This window comes from Hemitrygon akajei, chromosome 5 (genome assembly GCF_048418815.1).
Source record: "Hemitrygon akajei chromosome 5, sHemAka1.3, whole genome shotgun sequence".
Classification (NCBI taxonomy): Eukaryota; Metazoa; Chordata; class Chondrichthyes; order Myliobatiformes; family Dasyatidae; genus Hemitrygon; species Hemitrygon akajei.
Window position 1 is genome coordinate 113,990,050 of NC_133128.1, and position 17,440 is coordinate 114,007,489.

Consider the following 17,440-nt stretch of genomic DNA (forward strand, 5'->3'; position numbering starts at 1 on the left):
TAAGGTTGAAGGCCCCTGCCCCAAGGGAGTTTAAAGGAAACATGAGGGGCTTTTTTTTTTGCGTGGAGTGGTGAGTTACTGGGGTAGTAGTGGAAGCCTGAGGTTAACAGGCTTTTAAGTAGACTTATGGATATGAAGGGAATGGAGGGATATGGACACAGGAGAAGGAAGTTTAGTACTAATAGGGATCAAGACCAGCACAACATTCTGGGCTGAGCAGCCTGCCCAGTGTTAACTGTTCCACGTTCGATGTTTTTGCTATGCTATAAATCTCAGCAACCTGCCACCATGTGCTGTGTCCTTCACGTTCTTTTGAAATCACTCCCCAGGAGATGTGCTCTTTAAAAGTCTATTACAGCGAATTAATTGAAGTAAAGTGGAATCAGTGGGGGCTGCCTTTACAGCACAGCGACCCACACAGAGCCTTGAGAAGCTCTGACTGGGAGGGCATATAGGAGCAGAGTGTGTCAGTCACTATGAATATCTCCCACACACAGTAAACTGCATCATGACAAGGCTTGAACCGCTGGCCACTGAACAGAGGTCACAACACAAGGGATCAAGGATCAACTTTATTCACTATATACATTTACATGTATTAGGAATTTGCTGTGGTGTGTTGGTCAGGGCACAACAAGCAACAGAACACAACAATATTCAACAATTATAAAGAAATGTGAGTTAGAGTTAAAGCACGACATGGAATAAATGTGCAAAAAAAAACTGGAATTTATGTACTTACGCACATTTTATTCCAGATCAGAGTGTAGAGGGAGCTTCACTCTGTGTCTGACCCCAGGAGTGTGTGATGGGACAGTGTGGAGGGAGATTCACTGTGTCTAACCCCAGGAGTGTGTGATGGGACAGTGTGAAAGGAGTTTCACTCTGTGTCTGACCCCGGGAGTGTGTGATGGGACAAGTTAGTGGGAGTTTCAATCTGTGCGTGACCTTGAGTATGTGATAAGATGGTGTAGAGACATCTGACCCTTGGAGTGCGTTTTGGGAAGTGTAGAAGGGCTTATACAAAGAACTTAGGAATGTCTGATTGCCCTATTGCCCTATTAACATAAAAACATTAAAACAGTAACAACGGCAAATTTTAATTGTATCGGAACAGGAAGAAAACTGACCAGTCACACAGCGCTCCTGATGTGAGCAGAGGCTCTCGTCAAACAGGCACCCTGCAAAAGAGAGAGAAAAATATCAAAATGACTGAACAACGGCTTACATGTCATTACCGGAGGGTGGCATATCTATGGAATTCACTGTCACAGATGGCTGTGAAGGCCAAGTCACTGGGTATATTTAAAGCAGATATTCACAGGATCTTTATTAGTCAATGTGTCAAAGTTTAAGAGGAGAAGGCAGGAGAATTGATTAGAGAGGGAAAATACATCAGCCATGATTGAATTGCAGAGCAGACTTGATGGACTCAATGGCCTCATTCTGCTCCTATATCTTTTGGTCTTACACAAGTCCTTCAGGAACTGCTATGGGGAGTGAACACAGGAAACGGGACTGAGTTCAAGAACCAGCCACAGAATGGGACTGAATGGCCAATGCAATGCCTGCTTCTGGGCAGCACTCTAGCATGGCAGTTAGCATAATGCTAACACCCAGCCAGCAACCTGAGTTGAAAGAGTTTGTACTTTCTTCCTAAAACCACATGGTACTTCGGTTTCCTTCCACATTTCAAAGACACACAGGATGGTTTTGTAACTCCAGAATCTAATCGAAAGAAAAACAAAAGGGCCCAGGATACCGTAACTTGTCCTCGTAGGTTTCCTTTAGTGAAATGTTCACATACGGTGTGGTGGTGTAATGACATTCATGTACTTCTGATATAAAACCCATCGTGAATTATGTAAACAAACTACGCTTAACTAAACAATATTACATAAATATTATAAGACCATCAGATATAAGAGCAGAATTAGGCCATTTGGCCCATCAAGCTGGCTCCACCATTTCATCATGGCTGATCCATTTTCCCTCTCAGCCTCAATCACCTGTCTTCTCCCCGTATCCCTTCGTGCCCTGACCAATCAAGAATCTATCAACCTCTGCCTTAAATATATGTAATGACTTGGCCTCCACAGCTGCCTGTGGCAAAGAATTTCACAGATTCATCACTCTCTGGCTAAAGAAATTCCTCCTCATCTCCATTCTAAAAGGACACCCTTCTATTCTAAGGCTGTGTCCTCTGATCTTAGACTTTCCCACCGTAGGAAACATCCTCTCCACATCCAGGCTATCAAGGCCTTTTAATGAGGTCACCCTTCATTCTTCTGAATTCCAGTGAATACAGGCTCAGAGCCATCAAGTGCTCTTCATGTGACAAGCCTTTCAATCCTGGAATCTTATTTGTGAACCTCCTTTGAACCCTCTCCAGTTTCAGCTCATCCTTTCTAAGATAAGGGGCCCAAACCTGCTCACAATACTCCAAATGAGGTCATACCAGTGCTTTATAAAGTCTCAACATTACATCCTTGCTTTTATATTCTAGTCCTCTTGAATTAAATGCTAACATTGCATTTGCCTTCCTCACCACAGAGTCAACCTGCAAATTAACCTTTAGGGAATCCTACACAAGGAGCCCCAAGTCCCTTTGCAACCCAGTTGTTTGTATTTTCTCTCTATTTAGTCACCTCTTTCATTTCTGCTACCAAAGTGCATGACCATACATTTCTTGACACTGTATTTCATCTGCCATTTCCTTGCCCATTCTCTTAATCTGTTTAAGTCCTTCTGTAGCTTCTCTACTTCCTCAAAACTACCTGCCTCTTCACCTATCTTAAATTCGTCTGCAAACTTTTCAACAAAGTCATCAATTTCAATGTCCAAATCATTGACATATAATGTAAAAAAGAATCGGTCCCAACACAGACCTTTGGAACACCACCAGTCACCTGCAGCCAATCCAGAAAGGCTCCCTTTATTCCCACTCTTTGCCTCCTGCCAGTCAGCCACTGCTCTATCCATGCTAGTATCTTTCCTGTAATACCATGGGCTCTTAAGCTCATGTGTGGCACCTTGTCACCTTGCAAAGTACACAGTATTAACAATTCTCCTTTGTCTATCTTGCTTGTTCTTTCTTCAAAGAATTCCAACAGGTTTGTCAGGTAAGATGTCCCTTAAGGAAACTATGCTAACAACTTATTTTGTCATGTGCCTCCAAGTACCCCAAAACCACATCCTTATAATCGACTCCAACATCATTCCAACAACAGAGGTCACACTAACTGGGCTATAGTTTCCTTTCTTCTGCCTCTCTTAAAGAATAGAGTGACATTCTTTCGCCTTCTAACACTCGTGAACATCTGGCATACTGCTAGTGGCTCCACAGTGAAGACTGATACAAAATACTTATCCAATTTTTCCACCTTGTCCCCAATTCTACCTCTCTAGCATCATTTTCCAGCAGTCCAATATCTACTCTTGCTTCTCTTTTACATTTTTATATATCTGAAGAAACTTTTGTTATCCTCTGTAATATTATTGGCTAGCTTCCCTTGTATTACATTTTTTCCTTCTTTATGAATTTTTAAGTTGACTTCTGTTGGTTTTTAAAAGCTTCCCAATCCTCTAATTTCCCACTTACATTTGCTCTACTATATGCCCTCTTTTTCGTAGAAACATAGAAAACCTACAGCACAATACAGGCCCTTTGGCCCACAAAGCTGTGCCGAACATGTCCTTACCTTAGAAATTACCTAGGGTTACCCATAGCCCTCTATTTTTCCAAGCTCCACATAGCCATCCGGGTAATGTATCGTATCGTATCGTATCTGCATCCACCACTGTCGCCGGCAGCCCATTCCACACACTTACCACTCTCTGCATAAAAAACTTACCCCTGACATCTCCTCTGTACCTATTTCCAAGCACCTTAACATGGTGTCATCTCATGCTAGCCACTTCAGCCCTGGAAAAAAGCCTCTGACTATCCACATGATCAATGCCTCTCATCATCTTGTACATCTCTATCAGGTCACTTCTCATCCTCTGTCACTCCAAGGAGAAAAGGCCGAGTTCACTCAACCTATTCTCATAAGACATGCCCCCCAACCCAGGCAACATCCTTGTAAATCTCCTCTGCACCCTTTCTATGGCTTCCACATCCTTCCTGTAGTGAGGCGACCAGAACTGAGCACAGTACTCCAAGTGGGGTCTGACCAGGGTCCTATATAGCTGCAACATTACCTCTTGACTCCTAAACACAATCCCACGGTTGATGAAGGACAATGCACCGTATGTCTTCTTAACCACAGAATCAATCTGCGCAGCAGCTTTGAGTGTCCTATGGACTCGGACCCCAAGATCCCTCTGATCCTCCATACTGCCAAGGATCTTACCATTAATACTATATTCTGCCATCATATTTAACCTGCCAAAATGAACCACTTCACACTTATCTGGGTTGAATTCCATCTGCCACTTCTCAGCCCAGTTTTGTATCCTATCAATGTCCTGCTGTAACCTCTGACAGTCCTCCACACTATCCACAACACCCCCAACCTTTGTGTCATCAGCAAACTTATTAACCCATCCCTCCATTTCCTCATCCAGGTCATTTATAAAAATCACAAAGAGTAGGGGTCCCAGAACAGATCTCTGAAGCACACCACTGGTCACTGATCTCCACGCAGAATATGACCCGTCTACAACCACTCTTTGGCTTCTGTGGGCAAGCCAGTTCTGGATCCACAAAGCAATATACCCTTGGATCCCATGCCTCCTTACTTTCTCAATAGGTACCTTATCAAATGCCTTGCTGAAATCCATATACACTACATCTACTACTCTACCTCCATCAATGTGTTTAGTCACATCCTCAAAAAATTCAATCAGGCTCGTAAGGCACGACCTGCTTTGACAAAGCCATGCTGACTAGTCCTAATCATATTATGCCTCTCCAAATGTTCATAAATCCTGCCTCTCGGGATTTTCACTTTTACCTCAGCTTTAACTTCTCTTATCAGGCACGGTTGTGTCATCCTGCCTTTAGAATACTTTTTTCTCTTTGAGATGTATATATCCTGCGCCTTCTGAATTGCTCCTAGAAATTCCAACCGTTGCTGCTTTGCCACATCCTTGCTTATGTTCCTTTCCAGTCAATTTTGGCCAGCTCCTCTCTTACGCCTCTGTAATTCCCTTTACTCCACTGTAATACTGATATATCTGACTTTAGCTTCTCCTTCTCAAATTGGAGGGTGAATTATTTCATATTATGATCACAGTGATCCTAAGGGTTCCTTTACCTTAAGCTCTCTAATCAATTCCAATTTATTGCACAACACCTAATGCAGAATAGCTGATCCCCTATTGGGCTCAACCATGAGCTGCTCTGAAAAGCTATCTCATAGGCATTCTAGAAAGTCCCCCTCTTGGGATACAGCACCAACCTGATTTTCCCAATCTACCTGCACATTGAAATCCCCCATGACTATCGTAACCCTGTACTTTCTCTCTTCCGTGGTAATTTGCAGTCCATATCTTTATTACTATTTGAGGACCTGTATGAACCTCCCATCAGGGTCTTTTTACCCTTGCAGTCCATTAGCTCTACCTACAACAACTGTACACGTTCTGATCCTATGTAACCTCTTTCTCATGATTTGATTTCATTTTTTACCAACAGAGCCACACCACCCTCTCTGCCTAACCGCCTGTCCTTTTGATACAATGCATATCCTTGGACATTAAGCTCCCAGCTATAGTCTTCTTTCAGTGTAGTGATACCTACAACATCATACATGCCAATCTATGACTGTACTACAAGATCATCTACCTTATTTCGTATGCTGCATACATTCAAATATAACATCAGCCCTGTAATCATCACCTTTTCAATTTTGTCCACCTTCAGACAAACTCCACCACTGCAACTCATCCTGTTGACTGCAATTTTGCCCTTTCATCAGCCTCTCCTTGCTAGCAGTCTCACTATACACAGTCTCTTTTTGTAAACCAGCCACCCCATCCTCAGCCCCATCACTCTGGTTCCAATCCAATTTCTATATTTATTGAAATATTGTATATACTACACTCTTCCCTGCTTGGCTATAAACTCCAGCTCAGTGTAGAATACATCTCAACTCGAATATTTAACATATACTATATCTCCAGAATACTATATCATACAACTACTATATAGACATCCACAACATAGTAAATTTTTCAGTTGTCCCATTCAGGCTTAAAGATTTAATCCTTTGGAGGATTTCTTACTCTTGTGGGATGTCTTTCCTGACAAGTGAGGTCTTTTCCGGTTTCCCTTTGGATTATCTCTGCTGTAATAGGGAGATTATCAATTTGCATCGGGGAGAATACATCAAGAGGAGTGACCTATTTTGAAAATTTTTCTAGTATTTCCTTTTCAATCCGTTAGAAGTTCCATGATTCATTGTCCTCTTGAATTCCATCTTGTAACTGTGTCCTCCAAGTATCAGAACCCATCTCTGCACTTGTGCTGCTGCTGTTAGTCAAACACCCTTCGGTGGATTCAAATGGACACTCGTGGTTGATGATCAGTAACAAAGGTAAACTCTCTCTCTCATACAGGTACTGGTTGAAACGTTTTACACCCCAAACGAGACTCAAGGCCTCTCTGCCAAACTGTGTGTAGTTTTTCTAGCAATGATAAGGGAACATGATTCACAGTCTACGGGGTGTTTACTTCCATCACTCATAACATGTGTCATGACTGCAGCTACACCATAAAGTGAGGTGCCGCAGGCAAGCCTCACTAGGCAATGTGAATTGTAATGTGCGAGTAGAATGTCTGATGTCACCATTTCCTTTGCCTTTTTGGAAAACTACATCACACTGCTTCATCCATTACAATTTCTTCCTGATCTGTTGTATTGAGTTCAAGGGGTGGAGCACAGTAGCCTTGTCTGACAGGAACCTGTTATTGTAATTGACAAATCCTAAAAAGAATCACAACTACAACACGTCCTTTGGTCTTGGGGAATCCACCACAGCCTGAATTTTCCCAGTACACTTGTATAATTTTTGTGTATCAATGATGTGATGCTTGGTATGAAGAATTCACACTTGGTGATCTGTGCTCTGAGTCCATGATCTTCTAATCATTTTAACACTGTCTTGAGCTTTGGGAGATTTCTTTGTCATCCTCCTCACCACTAATAATGATGTCATCCAGGTAACACTGGGTGTTTGGCAGCCTTGTAGCACCCGGTGACAGCTTTCTGCCAAGAGTGCAGGGGCAGATACTACTCCAAAACAAGCCTATTATAGTGATAAAACCCTTTGTGAGTGATTATAGTGAGAAACACTTTGGACTCTTCTTCTATCTCCATCACTAGATCTGCCTCAGCTAAGTCCACTTTGATGAAGTTATTCCCTCTAGAAAGGTTTGCAAAGATACTCTCTATCCTGGGCAGAGGGTCTTGATCTACTTTCAGTCCTAGGCTAATAGTGACCTTGAAATCACCAGAGATCCTGACTGACAGAGATCCATTCTTCTTGGCTACTGGGACCACTGGGCTTGTCCATGAGCTCCACTCAACCTTGGAAAGAATTCCTTCAGCCTCAATGCGATCGAGCTCACTGACTACTTTATCACAGATGGTATAAGGAACCGGACGAGCTTTGTAAAACTTGGGTGTGGCATTTTCATTTAACATTATTTTACCCTTAATAAGTTTGAGTTTTCCAATGCCATCCCTGAACACTGGAATGGCATCATCCAGTACCTTTCAGTTGACTCTATTGCAGGGGATTTGGGCATAGCTCTCCCCATCATCAAGTCTTATTTGGAAGGCAGTGACTTAAGGATGTGGCATCTATTTGGGATATGTCCTCTTCTTATTATCTTATTATCATCAGGTGGAGGAGCCTGAAGATGCACACTGAACATTTTAGGAACAGCTCTTCTCCTCTGCCATCAGATTTCTGTATGATCCATGGAGCCAGGAACACTACCTCACTTTTTTACTCTGTTTTTGCAGTGTTTATGTTTTATATGTTTCTTATTGTGACATTATGTAACTGATTAACACACCTTCATTATTTTCTTTTTGAACACTATTTTTGCAATTGATAGAACTTTATGTCTTTGCATTGCAGTAATACTGCAAAACAACTCACTTCATATTACATGTCAGTGATAATAAATGTGATTCTAATTCTGATACTGACCAGCTTCTAGAAATGTACAGTTGAAAGCATCCCTACTGATTGTATTGCGGTCTTCTACAGCAAGCTGAATGCGTGAGGATGCAAGGAGCTGCAGAGAGAGTGGACTCAGCCCAAATCATCAAGGGCAGATCCCTCCTCACCATTGGCAGTATCTACACAAGGTATCTACATAAAGTAAGACCCCACCATCCAGGCAATGCCTTCTTCTCCCAGCCACCATCTGGAAGGAGATACAGAAGCTTGAAGTCCCACACCAACAGACTCAAGAACAGCTACTTCCCTGCAACCGTTCTGTTTTTGAATCAACCAGCGGAAGCCTAATCACTACCTCAATATTGCAACACTAAGACCACTTTGCACTACTTTGCAGCATTTTGTACTAATAGCATTCTATAATTTATATATAGAAAATTATAATATAAACTATTTATATTTTCAATATCTTTATACTTATATTTTCTATAACTCATATCATAATATATAGCTGATTGCAAAATTTATGTTAATTTATATTTAACTTGTGAAAGCTATGTGCCAAAGATGCTGCTGCAAGTATTTCATTGCACATGTACGTCAATAAACTCCTACAACCTAACAGACTCTCTACAATTCATGTTATTTATATTTTTATTCTTTTCATTTGCACAATTTATCTTCTTTTCTACATTGGCTGTTTGTCAGTGTTTAAGTATAGTTTTTCATAAATTCTATTGTATTTCTTTATTTTCCTGTAAGAAAATGAATCTCAGAGTAGGATGTGGTGATAAATTGATGAAAATTTTACTTTGAATAAATTTGACTTTGACCCTTTCCTGCCCTCTCGTTTCAAAAAAGGAAAGGGAATGAGGAAGGCAGCAGGAATATTGGGTTTCCTTTCAGATATGCACAGCTTTTGAGCCTCTGTGTGCACTATAGGCCTCAAGGCCTCCAGCAGCTTAGCAACAGTGTCATAGCAACAGGATCATAGCAACCATTTAGCTCAAACTCCTTCAGTGGACCAGTGTCTACCCAGGCTCAAGCATTCACCCATCACCCCTGTGACGACTCAATCAGCATGTAGCAATGCCCCGATTCCTCTCTCACTGGAAGAACTACCAACTCTGGTCCTGTTCAGGCACCACAGGCAATCTCTCCCTACCCTTTCCCCTTCTCTGACAGGGAGTCTTGGGCCTAAAACATACAGCACAATAACAGAGTCTTCTGCCCACAATGATACTGGTTTATAATTGTCACATGTACCAAGATACAGTGAAAAGCTTGTCTTGAGTACTGTTCAGACAGATCAAATGGTTATACAATACATTGACTAAGAATAAGATAAAACAATAACAAGGCAGAATAAAGTCGTAGGCCTAATATCTTCAAATCCATAAGTCCACTGGAGGATGGAGGCCAAAGAAGGCAGCCTGTCCTGGGGTTCACAAGATCACAAGACAAAGGAGCAGAAGTAGGCCATTCGGCCCATCGAGTCTGCTCTACCACTCCATCATGAGCTAAACTATTCTCCCATCTAGTTCCAATTTCCAGCTTTTTCCCCATATCCCTTGACACCCCGACTAATTAGATACCTATCAATCTCTTCCTTAAACACCCTCAATGATTGGGCCTCCACAGCTGAATGTGGCAACGAATTCCATAAATCCATGAGCCTCTGGCTAAAAAAAATTTCTCCTCATCTCTGTTTTAAATGGGTACCCTCTAATTCTAAGACTGTGAACAAGACTGTCACAAGAGAAAGGAGCAGGTTAGAGGACTGTGTACGTGGGTGGGTGGGTGGATGGATGGGAGGAGGGGTTGTTTTGCTGTTTGCTGTGCCCTGTGTAGCTCTGCTGAACCTGGTGGGCAAGCCAAGTTGGTGCCAGAAAGTGTGGCGCCACTTGTGGGCTGTCCCCAGCACATCCTTGGTGGTTAAATCAAATGGCGCATTTCACCGTATGTTTCAATGGACATGTGATAAATAAATCTGAAACAGAATCTAACATGTAAAAGCTACTAAAAATTACAGTGCAGTTAACCGTAAAGTACAATATCAGAATGAGGTAGATTGTGAGATCAAGAGTCTATCACTCCATCTTAAAAGTTTCTTATGCTAGACAAACAATCTGATTAACCATTCTAGTTAGTAACCTCCACACCCCCTCTATCTATTACCTCAGTCACTGCACTCCACTGTAAATAATTTAAACCACTTTTTTATCATGCTGTTTACATTGTAAATATATGCTGACATTTATGTATTTATGCACATTTTATTCAATATCTGTACTTAAACCTCCAACTTTATTTATATATAATTCTTTATCCTTTATAGTTGATGAACGTTGTTGCATTTTGCACCCTGACCAGCACACCGCAGTGAATTCTTACTCCATGTAGATGTATATGGAATGTAAAATAAATGCAAACACATTAACTTGATTCTTCATTCTTGATCTTACTGTACTAGAGGTCAGTACAAGAATTTGATCATTGAGATAGAAGCTGTCCTTGAGCCTGGATGGACGTGTTTTCAGGCTTTGCATCTTCTGCCCGATGGGAGGGGGGAGAAGAGGGAATGTCTGGGCTGGGTGGGTTTGATTTTGCTGGTCGCTTTACTGAGGCGGTGAGAAGTATAGACTGAGTGACTGAGTTCACAGAGGGGAGGCTGGTACACAACAATACTGTGCCAGACTAATCAAATGCCCAACTCAACTAATCCCTTTTGCCTGTATAATGTCCATACCTTCCATTTCCTGCACATTATCAGAATCAGATTTAATTTCACATCTTATAAGGCATGAAATGTGTTCTTTTGTGGCAGTGGTACAGCTCAAAGGCATAAAGCTACTGTAAATTACAAACAGTGCTAAAAGGAACAACAGGTAGTGTTTGTGGTTTATGGACCATTCAGAAACCAGTGGGGAAGAAGCTGTCCCCGAATCATTGAATGGAGGCTTCTGTACCTCCTTCCTGATGGTAGCAATGAGGAGAGACCAAATCCCAGATGGTGAAGGTCCTTAATGATGGATACTGCCTTCTTGAGGCACTACATCTTGAAGTTGTCCTCAGTAGTGGGGAGTCCTGTGCCTGTGATGGAACTGGTTGAGCCTACAATCCTCTGCAGCGATGTTGGAGCCTACACCAGGCTGTGATGCAGCCAGGCAGAATGCTCTCAACCATACACAAATGGGAATTTGCAGAAGCCTTTGGTGACAAGCCTCTTGAATGCCTCTTATTGTACTTGCCTCCACCACCACTCCAGGCAGATCATTCCAGGCCCCTGAAACATTAACTGTTTTGCTCTACACAGATGCTGCCTAACATGCTGAGTGTTTCCAGCATTTTCTGTTTTTGTTCCAAGTTTCCAGCTTCTGTAGTTTTATGTATTTTCACATGCAAGATGATGCTGGTATCTTGACTCCTTATTACAGAGCCTATAACAAGTATTCGCCCACCCCTCCTGGAAGTTTTCATGTTTTATTGTTTTACAACACTGAATCACAGTGGGTTCAAATTGGCTTTTTTGACACTGATCAACAGAAGAAGACTTTCATGTCAAAGTGCAAACAGATCTCTACAAAATCATCTAAATTAATTACAAATAGAAGGCACAGAATAATTGATTGCGTAAGTATTCACCCCTTTAATATGACACACCAAATCATCACTGGTGCAGGCAATTTGTTTCAGAAGTCACATAATTAGTTCAATGGAGATTACCTGTGTGCAGTCATAGTGTTCCAATTGATAGTAGTAACAATATACCTATATATGGAAGGCCCAACTGCTAGTAAGTCTGTATCCTGGCAAAAACTACACCATGAAGACAAAAAGAAAACACTCCAAGTAACTCTGCGAAAAGGTCATTGAAAAGCACAAGTCAGGAGATGGACACAAGAAAATTTCCAAGTCACTGAATATCCCTTGGAGTACAGTTACGTCAATCAGCAAGAAATGTAAAGAATTTGGTTACAGCTGTATTTCTGCCTAGAGTGGGCCATCCTCAAAAACTAAGTGACCATGCAAGAAATGAGGATGAGACCTGTGATATATGTGGAGGAGTTACAAGCTTCAGTGGCTGAGATGGGAGAGACTGTGCATACAACAACTGTTGCCCGGGTGCTTCACTAGTTGCAGCTTTATGGGAGAGTGGCAAAGAGGAAGCCTAATGAAATCTCAGCTAGAGTTTGCCAGAAGGCATGTGGGAGACTGAAGTCAGCTGGAAGAAGATTCTATGGTCTGATGAAACCAAAATCAAACTTCTTGGCCACCAGACTAAATGCTATATTTGGTGTAAGCCAAACACTGCACATCATCAAAAACACACCATCCCTACCATGAAGCATGGTGGTGGCTGCATCATGCTGTGGGGATGCTTCACTGCAGCAGACCCTGGAAGGCTTGTGAAGGGAGAGGGTAAAATGAGTGCAGCAAAATACAGGGAAATCCTGGAGGAAAACTTGATGCAGTCTGCAAAAGAACAGCAACTTGGGAGAAGATTTGTTTTCCAGCGAGACAATGACCCCAAGCATAACGCCAAAGCTACACAGGAATGGCTTAAAAACAACGAAGTTAATGTCCTGGAGTGACCAAGTTAGAGTCCAGACCTCAATTCAATTAAGAATTTGTGGCTGGACTTGAAAAGAGCTGTTCACTCATGATCCCCATGCAACCTGACAGATCTTGAGCAGTTTTGTAAAGAAGAATGGGGGAAAACTTCAGTGTCCAGATATGCAAAGTTGATAGAGACCCATCCACACAGACTCAAGGTTGTAATTGCTGCCAAAGGTGCATCTACTAAATACTGGCTTGAAGGGGTAAATACTTATGCAATCCATTATTTTGTTCTATATTTGTAATTAATTTAGATTACTTTGTAGAGTTGTTTTCACTTTGACACAAAAGTCTTTTCCTGTTAATCACTGTCAAAAAAGCCAAATTAAATCCATCAATGTTGTAAAACAATAAACCACGAAAACTTCCAAGGGGGTGATTCCTTTCATAGGCACTGTATGTCCCTGATTCCCCACGCTCTGAACTAAAGCCCCCTGATCTCCATCTCCTGTATTTCTCTTGAATGACCCTGCATGCATCTTTCAAAACCTACAGCTGTTCTTTAAATCACGTGGACTCCACAGCCAAGAAAGCTCACCCGTGCCTCTTCTTCCTTCGAAGGTGAAGGAAATCTGGCATGTTCCCACCGGCCCTCACCGAGATTTACAGGTGTATTTCAGAAAGCATTCTATCCAGGCTGGAACTGAAATTGGCTCAATATTATCACATTAACCCAAAATACAGTGAAAATCTTGTGTACTGTTCATACATTACACAGTACATTGAGGTAGAACAAGCTAAACCACTAACAGTGCAGAATAGAGTGTAACAGAATGCTTCACAGCTTGGTATGGAAACTGCTCTGCTCAAGAAAACAAGAGTTGTGTACACAGCCTGGACTTCCACACACACTGGCCTCTCCTCCACCGACTGTCTACACTTCCCACTACCTCGGTAAAGCAGCCAACATAATCGAGGACTTGTACCATCCCAAACATCCTCCTTCTCTCCTCCCCTTTCGAGCAGAAGATATCAAAGAGTAAAAGCACATACCACCCGGCTCAAGGACAGTTTCAATCCCACTGTTATTGAACATCTGAACAGATCTCTGCTACTTGGAGAGACAAACTCTTGCCTTCCTGGTCTATCTCATTGTTGCCCTTGCACTTTATTTGTCGACCTGCACTGCACTGCACTTTCCTCATAACGGTAACGCTTCATTCTGCATTCAGTTTTCATCTTACTGCCTCGATGATCTCGCATGCAAATTTGTCTTGCTACATGGGACAATAATTACCAATTCCAAATTGTTTGTGACTGGTAAGTCTTAATGAGAATTCAGAAGTTTCCTCTCTAACTAAGCCTTTGTTTATAGAGTCCTAAAACACGACAGCACAGAAACGGCTTTCAGCCCATCTAATCCAAGCCGAGCTGTTACTCTGCCTAACCCCATTGACCTGCACGTGGACTACACTCCTCCCTCCCATTACAGATCCAAACTTCTCTGAAATGTTACAACGAAATCCATGTCCACCACTTCTGCAGGCAGCTCATTCCACACGCTCACCACTCTCCGAGTGAAGAAGCTCCCCCTCAGATCCCCCTTTAAATAGTTCAATTTTCACCTCTACTCTCACCCAACCTCGATGGAAAAAGACTGCTTGCATCTACACTATCTATAGCCCTCATAATTTTAAACACTTCTGCCGACTCTCTCTTTATTCTCAGCAGCTCCTGAGAATAACATCATATTTATCTATCCTATATATGCCTCAGTGCCAAAACTTGTGTGAGAGATTGGAAATCACAACATTCATAATGCTGAGAAAGGAAATTACTTCAGGAAAAACACAGAGAGAGCCACAAATGGTTAAGAATTAGATTTTTTCCTTTGATTGCACTATCAGGTCAGAAGTAACTTAAATTAACAAGTGACATTGATTTAGCTTTCTCTTGTTATAAAAGGAGGATTTATTTTTGGCTTGAAATAATAACTGGAAAAATGATTTACACCCACATACGCAATGACGAAAAAGCATGAAACATAGTAAAGATGCAAACTAGTCATCCAATGAGCAGGGTGTGACAGAGGAAAAACAGGTGGGGAGAGGGAGGGGGAGGAAGAGAAGGAGGAGGGGGAGAAAGAGGGGGAGGAAGAGAGGGAGGAGGGGAAGAGAGAGGGGAGGAAGAGAGGGAGGAGAGGAGGGAGAGGAGAGAGGGAAGGGGAGGTGGGAGAGAGAGTGGGTGCAGGAGAGTGGGGAGTGAGAGAGGGAGGGAGAGAGAGGGTGAGTGGGAAGGTGAGAGGTTTGAAGAGAGAGAATGAACAGGAGGGGAAGGGTGAGAGTGGCAGAGGGGGAGGGGGCAAGGGGGAGGTGGAGGGGGATTGGGAGAGCGAGGGGAAGTTGGAGAGAGGTAGAGGGTGTAGGAAAAATGTGAGCGAGGGGGCGGGAGAGTGAGATATTTGGAGAGAGAGGGAGACGGAAGGGGAGGAGGGGGTAAGGGGAGAAGAGGGAGAAGAGGAGGGGGCAGGGTGGGAGGGGGTGCGGGGTGCGAGGAAGGGGGTGAGGAGCAGTGTGGGAAAGGGAGGGGCAGAGGGGGCAGTGCGGGGCGGAGAGTGAAGGCTGGAAAAGAGAGAGAGAGTGAGAGTGAGGACTGGGAGACAAATAGGGTTGGCTGGGAGAGAGAGAAAAAAGGGGCTGGGAGATAGAGAAGGGGGTCTGGGATAGAGAGAGGGAAGGCTAGAATAGAGAGAGGAGGGGCTGGGGTAGAAAGGGGGGGCAGGGGTAGGGGGGCTGGGATAGAGATACGGTCTGGGAGAGAGGGGGCTGGCTGGGAGAGCAGACAGAGGGGTACGGGGCAGATTTGGATGAGGCAGAGTTGGGCACTGTGGGGCAGACAGTAAGTGCTGGAAAAGAGAGAGATAGTGAGGGCTGGGAGAGAGGTAGGGGTTGTGAGAGAGAGAGGGGGTGACTGGGAGAGAGATTGGGGTGGCTGGGAGACAAAGAGAAGGTGTTGGGAGAGAGAGGGGGTGTTGAGAGAGGGGGGTTTGGGAGAGAGAGGGGGGGTTTGGGAGAGAGGGAGATGTGTTGGGAGAGAGGGAGGGGTGTTGGGAGAGAGGGAGGGGTGTTGGGAGAGAGGGAGGGGTGTTGGAGAGAGGGAGGGGTGTTGGAGAGAGGGGGGTTTGGGAGAGAGAGGGGGGGTTTGGGAGGGGGGGTTTGGGAGAGGGGGGGTTGGGAGAGAGAGGTGGGGTTTGGGAGAGAGGGAGGGGTGTTGGGAGAAAGGGAGGGGTGTTGGGAGAGAGAAGGGGTGTTGAGAGAGGGGGGTTTGGGAGAGAGAGGGGGTTTTGGGAGAGAGGGAGGGGTGTTGGGAGAGAGGGAGGGGTGTTGGGAGAGAGAGGGGGTGTTGAGAGAGGGGGTTTGGGAGAGAGAGGGGGGGTTTGGGAGAGAGGGAGGGGGTGTGGGGCAGAGTGGGGCAGTGAAGAGCTGGGAGAGAGAGTGAGAGTGAGGACGGAGAGAGAAAAGAGTGACGGCTGCGAGAAAATGAGTGAGGGCTGAAAGAGGGAATGATGGCTAGGAGAGAGAGAGGGGTGGCTGGGATAGAGAGTGGGGGCTTTGATAGAGAAGGGGGTTGGGATAGAGAGAGGGTGCCTGGGAGAGGCAGGGGCTAAGAGAGAGGGGCTCAGGGGGTTGGGGGGCAGAGAGAGGCAGTGCAGGAGACAGTGCTGGGGAGAGACAGGGAGGGCTGCGAGAGAGTAGGTGCACTGGGAGAGGGAGAAGGGTGGCTGGGAAAGAGAGACGGGCTGGTAGAGGGAGAGGGGGTACAGGGCAGGGGGGTGCAGGCAGAGTGGTTCAGTGTGGGGCACCGAGTGAGGGCTGGGAGAGAGAGAGAGAGATTGATGGCTAAGAGACTGAAAGAGTGACTGCTGGGAGATAAACAGGGAGAGTGAGAGAGGGCTGCGAGAGAGAGGTGGCTGGGATAGAGAGAGAGGGCAGGGTAGAGTGGGGTGGTGTGGAGCTGAGAGTGAGGCCTGGGAGAGAGACATGGGGGGTGCTGAGAGAGAGGAGGGCTGGTACAGAGACTAGGAGCTTGGGAGAAAGACGGGGAGGCTGGGAGACTGAGTGGGCTGGGAGAGAGTGGGGAGCAGAGAGGGTCGGCATGGGGCACAGAGTGAGGGCTGGGGGAGAGAGACGGGTGGCTGGGGGGGAGGGAGGGGCGTCTGGGGAGAGGGGGGCTGGGAGAGAGAGGGGGTGGGGCAGGGGGTGTGGGCAGAGTGGGGCGGTGCGGGGCAGAGAGTAACGGCTGGGGGAGAGAGAGAGGGTGAGGGCTAGAGGAGACAGACAGACAGACAGTGACGGCTGGGAGAGAGAGAGGGTGGGTTGGCTGGGAGAGAGGGGGATGGGAGAAAGAGCGGGGTCTGGGAGAGAGAGGGGGAGAGCCAGGAGAGGGTGCGAGCCAGGAGAGAGAAGTGGGAGCCGGGAGAGAGAAGTGGGAGCCGGGAGAGTGAGAGGTCTGAGAGGTCCAAGAGAGAGGGAGGGCCAGGAGAGATAGGGAGAAGGCTGGGATCAAGGTGGGGTGGGAGGGAGACAGGGGTGTTAGGAGCGAAGGAGGGTGGTGGGGCGGAGTGCAAGAGAGACGGGGCGGTGGGGTAGACAGAAGGTGTGGTGGGGTAGAGAGAGGGGTCAGTGGGGGTAGAGAGGGAGGGGGTTGGGGAAGGAGAAGGAAGAGGGGGAAAGGAGGTGGG

The 17,440-nt window shown here is 45.0% G+C and overlaps 1 protein-coding gene across 5 annotated transcripts in view; it reads right to left on the reverse strand.

The window, feature by feature from the left end:
• The window catches only part of ptprna (protein tyrosine phosphatase receptor type Na), a 229,234-nt gene that overhangs the window by 192,561 nt on the left and 19,233 nt on the right, over positions 1-17,440 (reverse strand). For all 5 annotated transcript variants that reach the window (XM_073046219.1, XM_073046221.1, XM_073046223.1 and 2 more), the window contains exon 2: positions 1,131-1,181. In XM_073046219.1, the coding sequence (XP_072902320.1) occupies positions 1,131-1,181 (51 nt within the window). The remainder of the gene's footprint in view (positions 1-1,130; positions 1,182-17,440) is intronic.